This window comes from Cibotium barometz, chromosome 5, assembly GCF_041138505.1.
Source record: "Cibotium barometz isolate CiBa-2024 chromosome 5, ASM4113850v1, whole genome shotgun sequence".
NCBI lineage: Eukaryota > Viridiplantae > Streptophyta > Polypodiopsida > Cyatheales > Cibotiaceae > Cibotium > Cibotium barometz.
This window is the reverse complement of record NC_141050.1, coordinates 63,036,795-63,047,511: the sequence shown is the minus strand read 5'-3', so window position 1 is coordinate 63,047,511 and position 10,717 is coordinate 63,036,795. Positions and strand designations below refer to the sequence as shown.

The following is a 10,717-nucleotide window of genomic DNA, read 5'->3' as shown; positions in this document are numbered from 1 at the left end:
GGATCGACAAGAGCATGAACAACACTTGGAACAAGTGTTCAATCTTTTGAGAGAAAATGAATTGTATGTCAATCCTGAAAAGAGTTCTTTCTTTCAAGAGGAGATTGAATACTTAGGACATAGGATTCATGTAGATCCTAAGAAAATTGAGTGTATTGCTTCTTGGCCTACGCCTAGAAATATACATGATCTTAGATCTTTTCTTGGCTTATGTAGTTATTATAGGAAGTTCGTCAAGAATTTTGCTTATATTGCCAATCCTTTGACTGAACTCCTTAAGAAAGCTACAAATTTCAATTGGACTGATAAGCAAGATAAATCTTTTGCAACACTCAAGAATGCTTTAACACAAGCACCAGTTCTCACACTACCTGATTTTCAAAGACCATTCTTTATAGTAGTGACTGATGCTAGTGGCAAAGGATTTGGAGCTGTTCTTATGCAAGATAATCATCCTATTGCATATCAAAGTAGAAAGCTTAAGCCTGCATAGCAAAATTATAGCACTTATGACAAGGAATTAGCAGCAGTAGTGCATGCTTTGAAAATCTGGAAGCATTACCTAATGGGCTCTGAATTTCTTATCAAGACAGACCAACAAAGCATTAGGCATTTGCTTACGCAACCTCTTATTTCAGATAGGCATATCAAATGGGCAGCTTTCATTCAAAGTTTCCAACCTATGATTCAATATCAACCTGGAAAAGAAAATGTTGTTGCCGATGCTTTGAGTCGAAGACCAAATATCAACAACATTTCTATAATTGAAAGTGAACCATTTGTCCTCATGAAAGAAACTTATGAAGTTGATCCAGATTTTTCTCAAATATGGATCAAATTGCGTGAAAACAATTGGACACCTCAAGGAAGTTATTCTCATAATGATGGCTATCTTTTCTTTGAGAAAAGATTGTGTGTCACTCAACCTTATAGAGAACTTGTCTTGGAAGAGATGCACCAACCACCATTTGTGGGACATAGAGGAGTTTCCGCAACACTTCAAGTAGTTTCTCGAGAATTCTATTGGCCCCATTTGAAGAATGATGTAGCTAAGTTTGTAGCTGAATGTAACATTTGCCAAACAATCAAAAGCTACAAAGGCAAAGCTTTAGGATTGCTTATGCCTCTACCTATTCCTGATAGACCATGGGAACAAGTGTCTATGGACTTTATTACTGGCTTCCCTACTACTTCCAGTCACCATGATATGATTTGGACAATAGTGGACAGATTTAGTAAACAAGCCTATTTCATTCCATGCAAAAAGACACTAACTTCTCAGCAAGCCGCGAACATATTTGTTAAGCAAATTTTTGTTCATCATGGTCTACCCAAAGTGATAGTTTCTGACAGAGATTCTAAATTTTGTAGTCACTTTTGGGTTGCTCTTTTCTCAAACTTGGGCACTAAGTTAGATTTTTCCACGGCATTCCATCCAGAATCGAATGGACAAACTGAAGTTACAAATAGCACTATCTTAGATATGCTTAGAGCCTATGTTTCCCAGCCACCTAGTGCATGGGATAAGTACATACACCTACTCCAATTTGCTTATAATAATACTCCTCATACTGCTACTGGTCGAGCACCATTTGAGATTATCTATGGAAGAGCATTGCCTATTCCGGCTACTAGACTCTCTCATAAGATTGAAGCAGCCGACCAATATGTTAGAGACTTTGATCGCATTCTATCTGAAGTGCGTGATTGTATTCAAAGAGCTCAAGAGAAGTATACATCTCAAGCAAATAAGAAGCGCAAAGATTTTTCATTTCAAGAAGGTGATTATGTACTTTTGAGAATTGAAAAGCGTCGATTAAAGAGTGTGGACAAATTCCCTGCAGTGAAGCTAGCGCCTAGATATTATGGGCCATTTAAAATCCTTCAAAAGATTAATGATGTGGCCTATAGACTAGAGCTTCCATCTAATTGGAATATCCACAATTCTTTTCATATCCATCTCTTGAAACCTTTTCGAGGAACACTTCCTACTCACCCAACATATGAGGAACCACCTCTTATCGAAGGAGAGGAAGAAGTATTAGTTCCTGATGCAATCATTGACCAAGAGATAACAACAACAAGGACAGGTAATCAATACTTCAAGTATCTTTTGACTTTTAAGAATCATCCACAAGAAGATGCTAAATGGATGCCTGAGAAATTTTTCCGAGTTTACCCTGAAATTCTTCATTCTTTTCAAACCCAGCAAATCCGCAATTGAGGACAATTGCAAACTCAAGCAAGAGGGATGTCATGAGAATATATTTTAAGTCCTCTATAAAAATATTATTTATCCCCTCTTGAGTAATTTGGAGACGCCTAGATTACTCTTGCATCATGCCGGCTAGGTTAATATCGTGGGTGACACCACTATAAATATTAATACGTGCGGTATATGACGTATGTTTGAGGCCACCTATGATTATTTCAGTTAGGTTTGTATGGCAGGGTGATTCCTGGGGTACTTACGTCTGGTAGTCATGAGTTGGTGATGATTTGTGCCTGTTTAATATTTGTGGGATTAATTTAATAATTAATTGGGCTTATATTTTCAGGTGATGAAGACTATGGGAATTGAAGAGTTTACTTTGGAAGAAATGTCTTGGATCATCACATTTCATTTTTGGCAAGCATAGTAGCTTGTAACCTTATTAAATGATTTTTCCATTTTGAACTTTAGGAAAGATACATTTATTTTTGTGGAATTTATTAAAGCCTATGGCTTTACCCTAGTCCCAATTTGACACTCTATTTTTGTTAAAGAAGAGTGCCGTGCTCTCTAAAAAGCACATCTTGTATTTTGGGGGCTATGGCCTAATTTTGGTGAAAAGGAAAGCTAATAAAGAAATACTCTTGTGTGGTGAGAGGCCACGCACAAGAGGGGGGAAGATTGCACCCAATATGGTCTTTTTGGAGCTAAGTATTTTTGTTTAAGTGTTTAATTTTTCAATTGATTTGATTTAGTTGAAGCTTACAAGCAATGGTTTTTATGATTGAATTAATTCTCTACTTTCCACAATCAATTCCTAGAATAAGATTCCGGTTGCAATTCGAATGAGGTTCTATCATATATTTTAATAATAAAATCTTTCCACCAAAAGAATAGCCATTTTATAATAGGAAAGCAATAGTTATGCCTCTCTAACACATCTTGTATACAGATATGAATAATAAATGAAAGGTCCCCCATACCTTTCTTCTAACTCAAAATCTTTGATTAATGAACAAATTTGCAAGGGAGGGCTTCTAAATGGATGCCATAATCATCTATGAATATCTCTATGTGTTTTTGTCCAAACTTGCTAAAAGTTTGTCTAAACTTTTAGTAATGCGGGCCAAAGAGGGAAAAATAAAAGAGGGAAATGACAGAGGGGGAAAAGAAATTCGTCATTCATTTTGTGAAGGTCACCTTTCTAACATTTTACTTTTTTTAAGGTGAGGACAATGAGATACATCTAACATTTCTCTTTTTTGTTTTTAATATGAAGCCCCATAAGACGTGCTTGATCTTGTAAGATCTTGTGTTATAAGATTCTAAAAGATCCATGTTACATGGATATAGAATCCAAGATCTCTCATTAACAATCCAAAGGTCCCACTTTTGTTTTTTCTCAAATATTTTCTTAGAGAACCTTGTAAATTAGGACATAGAAATCGATACAAATGCAATTCAAGATTTTAAAATAACTTATACAAATGCAGATGACAAAACAAATGATACAAATGCAACTAAAGATTTAAAAGAATCAAATTGAGCTAAGATTAGAGCAACTAAGAAAAAAGGCAAGTGGTTAGAGTTTATTGTGAGGGAAGAGCTCTCATTGAAGATTTTTGAGAGTCCAAATCAAAATGAACACAAAAACCACACCTAGATGATCTTAGCATTGTAAATTCGCCATTTGATTAGTAGGATTTTGTTTTCGTAGACCATAGATTTAGGTCAAGAATGATATGGCCTATATGATACGTATTGGTTCTCATAAGTCATTTTCATGGATGTTAATGTGAATTTTGTTTTGTTCTTTCTCATGCATGTACACCCCCCCCACACACACATGTCCGCGTGCATGCATGCGTGCACGTGCACACACACAAGGCATACAAGGCATACAAGAAGATAAGAAAAATTGAATGAAAGATTATGGAATATAAGATGCTTGTGACTCTAACCACAGCTATAGGTAGAGCTAGGTATCAACAATTTGTCTAAAAAGTCTTCATAAACTTATTTTGAGATTTTCATATGAAGCTTTATAATATGGTTCCCTTGATGTGCACACATATACCAACATCAACAAAACCATTGATACCCATATCCACATCTATGGCTCCCTTAATGTTCACACATATACCAACATCAACAAAACCATTATTACCCATCAGCAAAAAAATTATATTAAATTATAGTCCACTAGAATTTAATGCAGAAATAACCATAAGTGGAGATAGGCACAAAATCATGATCGTCAATAAAAGCTTTCTTCATCTTTTGAGATGTGTTCCAAATGGATGCCTTCTGATATGGGGTCTCTTTGGCTCCCAAGCTTGCCCATCATCATTGCTTGTTTCTTCCTCTTCTTGGGGACTCGATCAATTGAAAAGTATCTACAAGAAGAATTATCCACCATAAAGGAAATTTTGTCAATTGAGTAATTTGTGGCATATTCATCACTTTCCAAATTATTGTTGCCCTTCTCTTGCTCATTCCATTTTGAGCTTTTGGAATGATTCAATGGGATGAAGGACATTATTTAATGGTGTGAATCATCCGCCAGCAAAGTGGAATGCAGTGTGGCACCAAGCGTATTTGCAATGTAATGTATACATATGCCTGATCAAAGACATTGACCGGAGATAAGCAAACTTTGTTCTTAAAATTAGCTTGTCCATAGAGGGCATACATTTGATGTTCCCTCGAAATTTCTTCCGCAGAGCAAAGACACATTATGGGAAAAAACTTGAAATGTGGTTTCTACAAATCCTTCATACAATATCCTAACATGCCCTCATAACTTACTTGAAATTCTTGCACATCACAATCCCACTAGCAGGCTTTGCAACATCCGAGCCTTATATTTTATTAACTTGGTGACACTAATCAACAATCAAGCCATGATTCTAACAAGCATTTGAAATGCTATGTTGAGGTCCCCGCTATACCAACACCAATAGTAATTGATAACTTTAATATTCTCTAGGCTTTAGCCCCTTTGTTCTACATAGTAGGCTCTGATACAGTCCTCTATTCATCCGAGAACCATACAAACATACAAATGCATGTCACATAAAGCCATAATGCATTTAACAGAATACATCATGATACTAGTAATTAATAACAAAACCTTTGACAACATGCATTCTTTTTAATCATGTGTAGATTTCTCAATCTCTTTGATCCATGTGGTGGTGTTATTATCATAAGGAGACCAACATCAGCCTTGTCCTTTGGTTTAGAGGGACCAGAACCACTAACACCATGTTCTGCTATAAGGAGCACGATAGAAGTAGATGATCTATTAGTTTGGACACTAGAACCATGGTCAAATCCAGTAGTAGGTAGAACAATAGCAAGATCAGGTGTGGCCATAGACGTCCCATAAGTTTGAACACAAGAAGATTGCACAACCCTTGGCACAAAACCAAGAACGCAAGCAAGAGGTGTCCCCTGATGTCTTGGACAATGTGACTTACATTTGTCAATTCCACTAAGGGAGGATGTTTTGGAGCCATGAACAGAGTAGATAAAACAAACGAAAACCCTTATATCCAGAGTAGACACACACAAGCCCCTAATGCACCGAATATTATTTTTTATGAAGCTCGACTATAACATACCCAACATCGACTATAAAGCCCTTAATGCCCTTTATAGTTGAGAAAACATACACCCAAACCCTAACAACGACACAATCAACACAAGCGTGCAATGAGCAGACTTAGGAAGCACCATTGAGCTTTCAAGCCTACTACCCATCATAACCACTATGCACCCAACATCGAATACAACACCCTAACCACCAGGACATGCGGCAAACCCTAACAAGAGCGACATGAGAAAGGATGCAACGAGTAGAAACGGAAAGCGTAAGAGGCCACAAATTACTTGGCGATAACCGTGTGTGCAGACTCAGCCACACAGTGGTCTCGCAGATGAAGGCCACTCACCATAGTTGTGGATGAACACCACAACGAGGGAGCATCGTATATCACCATCATGCGTACATTTACTCACAACTCTCCCAAAGCAATCGAACCATTCCATAGTCGTGTAGATGAAGTTGAACCAATAGACAAGGATAGCCTACTCAAGACAAGCACCCTAACTAGGACCACCCTAACCACCCACAAACCTTGACCACCCACAAACCTTGACCACCCACTAAACAAATGGTAGAAAGGATGCAATGAGCAAACAATAGAACCCTAATAAGAGCAACGAGTAGAAATGGAAAGGAGAAGAGGCCACAAATTACCTGGCCACAACCGGCACCATGCTCACCACAATCATGCAGATGAAGGCTATTCACCATAGCCGTGGATGAACACCAACGAGGAGGGAGGGTCATATCATTGCCATGCATGCATTTACCCACCTACTAACCCCACTTTCCCCACTTATTACACTCTCCCCTAATGTTTCATCATTCACATATCAGCCGACCCACCATGCAACAACATTGGATGCGTTAATTAACACATGAATATTCCCAAGATATTAATTTTTAAAACGATGTTGGGTGCGTTATGTGTAGGGCAATAAAGATGCATTGTTGGCGATACTAGTGTATTGGCATGGTTTGCTCGAGGGTTTGCTTGGTTTCCATCCATCTCATGAAGATGAAATACCAAAAAAACTATGAGGGATTTATGAGTTTTTCTTCTTTTTTGTATGGGGTGGTTGATCAATGCATTATTAAAGCTCCCTATTGACCCAAAAAGTGGCAACATGAGTTGTTCAGATCTAGAAAGTATTGAGCGTATCAAAACAAGTGGTGGATCTCCACTCACAAATGTGATGCTACATGGGTGGCGGGCACACATCAAATTTGTTTTTTTGACGCTTCTAGTCCTGGAGTTTCCGCAAGGTCTACATGATCTCTCTCAAGCGTAGATATGTTGTGCGTGCATGCATGTATGCTCGACATAATGTAGATGCATACATTCTAAGCCATTAAATAGCTGCCTCTGGGATAGGTATTTAAAAAGTGCGTGGTACAAACTCGCGGAGCTTTTCTTTTTGTGAGATCTCTCCCTCTCTTTCTTTCTTTCTGTCTGTCTCTCTCTCTCTCTCTCAACATGAACAGCGATAACTCCAACCCAGTGAAGATTAGCAAGCTTCATCAGATAGTGCGTCTTAGGCAGATGCTGCAAAAGTGGAGAAGGGTGGCCACCATAGACGGAACGCTAGCGGCCCTTTCCCCAAGGAAGCGTAGATCTGGTTGTGAGCACGACCATGGCGATCAACAACAACAACAACAACAGCCATCCCTACCTCCAGAGGGCTATCTTGCGGTGTATGTTGGTAGAGAGCGCAGAAGGTTCATCATCAGAACAGAGCACATCAACCACCCACTCTTCCGCGGCCTTCTTGAGAGAACCGAAGAAGAGTTTGGGTTCAATCAAAGCGGAGGCCTTACCATAGCCTGCGAGGCCGTCTTCTTCGAGCACTTGCTTTGGATGGTGGATAATAAGCACCTGGACCATCTCGAGAGTGGCCCGGAGCTCCACGAGTTTCTAGATTTCTACCACATTGGAAGCTCTTGCAGTTGCTTGCAAATGTTTAGCAACACCCGAATGGTAAAGTAAAACCCTCTGCTAACCCTTGCCGGCAGAGACCTCTTTGTCGTCGATACGGCCACCTTACCATCTTCAACAATTTTGGCCAGTCATTGGAAACACCAAATTTCATTGGAATATATTATTTTGCATGTGTGATCGCTACTTGTCTATTAAAGGCGCACAACAAGATCGTAGGGGGGAGAGTACTATTTGTGGATTAGGTATTTGCACAAGCTAGAGTGGCCAAATGAGCCCTAGGACCTAATTTTTAACTTTGGCCACCCAAGATTGTGAACCCTAGCATCCATACATAAGAGACAAAATGTAATACTCACTGCTCATTCTTTTATGTATAAGCTAATAGAGTGCTCCTCTTCTCTACTCTCCTATACTATTACTTGCTTATTTGCGCTCTTATGTGTACTTGCCTGGATGTGTGTGAGAGAGTGAGTGTGTAAGATTGAGTGGTGAGGAGGGTCGAGCTTCCGTTGGAGTGTGGAAGTGGAGCTTTCCGGTCTGGCTGCACGGCAACATCATCTCCTACGAGAATCCCAAGCAGCCGGCTTACACGAGGTGAGCAAAACATCTTGACTATGCATTTGTGTGCTACGCTATGGTAAAGTAATTTCTCGATTGAGATGTTTGGGCTCCCGAGTGTGGCTGAGCAAAGCCCCATGACATTAGGTTATTCCCTGTGTTCTTTCTATGGTGCTAGGGCTTTCCATAGGTGGTGCCATTATTGGAAAATAGCCCCACCACATAGCCACAATGCATTTTGAGAGTTAATGAATAGTTAAATTGATCACATTTCTGGTATTTGCAGGAAAAGAGTAGTTAGGAAATCTCAAAACAACTTTGATTTTGCTGCATATTCTTGCTTTTATTGTATTCTTTTGTTATCTTAGGAATTCTGTGTTTAGTTTTTCATGTTGTCCTAAAACTGTCCTTTAATTTCTGTAATTCAAGTTTTTTGGTAAATTTTTACATTTTTACATTTTTTGTTATTTCTCAATTTTACACATAGAAATAGTAAATTAGGCTTTAAATTTAGTAAATTAGGTGAAATAGGCTTTAAAATTAGGCATAGGGTTTACCTTAATTGTGTCTCCTACACGGAGAAATTGGGTTAGAAACAATGATTTAGGGTAGGATTTGCAAACTAGATTAATTTTTGAGTTTTGTATATTTTCTAAGTTTTTGTATTTGTGCTATTTATGTAAATTAACCTAGCTTAATCCACCTATAATTTGGGCCACAAGTTGTAAGTCTTTTGACTAGCCGCATTTAATGCATGTAAGCTTTAAGCCCTAAGTCAAAAAAGGAAATCTTGGAAAAATCAAAAACCGTGACCATCCCTTTTCGGGTAGTCGTGAGATGAAACTAAAAACCATAAACCACAAACCAAAAACTGTAAATCGTAAAAGTAAAAAAATTTAAAAAAAAAAGAAAAATAGGAGAAAAATAGGGAAAAGGGAAGGCCTGCGGACTTAGAAAATAGTGCACGCACAAACTTGCCTATTAGGTTTTAGGCCATTGCAGTCAGTTTGACACACTTTATACAAGACCCAAAATTTTTGTAATTTTCCATAGTTAAGGGAGGACCCAACTATAGGAAACCCTTTGGTTGGCTCAAAAAAAGTGCATGCACAAGCCTTTCCAAAGTATTTAGAAATGTCTGAAACCTATTTTGGACATGTTTCTCTAACACCCAATTTTTTTTTTTTTTAAACAAACTGTGAAACATCCCCTAGCCCTAAAAAGCTTGTAATGATATGTAGTTGCAATTTGGACACATTTAAGAGACAGCTTTAGAGGAAACTACATCGATCCAATTAGGCTCTTATCAACCCACGTTTGTTTCGTGAGACTCTTTAGGAATGAGATTCAATGTGGTGCAAGGCCTGAGACTCAATAATAAGAAGCGATACTTCCTTAGATCTGGAATTGATGGAAGGAATACCAGACCATGGGAAAGAAATCCCCACTCAACCAATAAATGCTAGACCCGCTCTACTAAATGGACAGGCCACATGACTAACTACTTCAAGGGTTTGGCTTTGACTACAACCTTTGCACCTAACCAAGTGGCATATCAATTTGGAATGAGAGAGTTAAGGTTAGCTCCAAGACCACACCTAGTGTCACCTTACACTAGGAGTCCTATGCATATGAAAATCATTGTCCACATGAGACCAATCTTGACCGACAACCTAATGCCTATAGTAGATTAAAACCTTGCCAAAACCTTATTACTAGATGGCAAGACCGAAGAGGAGGTGCAAAAAGTAGAAGCCCTAATCCAAGCTACTAGGGTGAAAGAGGAAGAGATCTTACGCCAAGCCCAACAATGAAGCAAACCAAATTGCACCAATTGGGCAAGTCACCCAAGCTTCACCAACCAGGTGACTAACTGCCTAGAGAGCGTAAGACTACATGAATTTATATCCAAATTGCACCAATTGGGCAAGTCACCCAAGCTTCACCAACCAGGTGACTAACTGCCTAGAGAGCGTAAGACTACATGAATTTATATCCAAGGTGGATCTAGGTATAATATTCTCAAACACATTACTCCAAACCTAGAGCTGGGAATTTCATTAGGGAAAATATGAACTACAAAAAGGACCCTGAAAGGATTAGCTTGAGTTGCTAATTTTTTGGGTTTAGAATGCTACACTTGGTACCACTTGCCTTTTTTATGTGGTCCCACATTTCTCTCTTCCCCAAATATGAAAAACGCGGATAAAAGAGACCCTAAAATTGGGGTTTTTTTTAGATTTTCAAATTTTAACATTTTTTAATTAAAAAAGAGTCCCTCAATCATATGTAACCTCCAAAAGTACCTTTTTAAGGTCACTTTCAATCCAATAACTACCTCTTCAAGTCCCATACCTTTTCCATCATATCTCATGCATTTATATGTGGTCCCACACCT

At 38.5% G+C, this 10,717-nt stretch overlaps 1 protein-coding gene across 1 annotated transcript; it reads left to right on the top strand.

The window, feature by feature from the left end:
- Nucleotides 1–7,209: 7,209 nt before the first annotated feature.
- LOC147638745 (auxin-responsive protein SAUR50-like) lies at nt 7,210–7,809 on the top strand. The gene has a single exon (XM_086798812.1). It carries the CDS (start codon nt 7,300–7,302, stop codon nt 7,807–7,809), a length of 510 nt encoding a protein of 169 aa, XP_086654938.1. The 5' UTR covers nt 7,210–7,299.
- The last annotated feature ends 2,908 nt before the right edge of the window (nt 7,810–10,717 follow it).

Bases quoted from the DNA above. Each gene is read 5' to 3' on its own strand.
- LOC147638745 (XM_086798812.1), top strand. From the start codon at position 7,300: ATGAACAGCGATAACTCCAACCCAGTGAAGATTAGCAAGCTTCATCAG.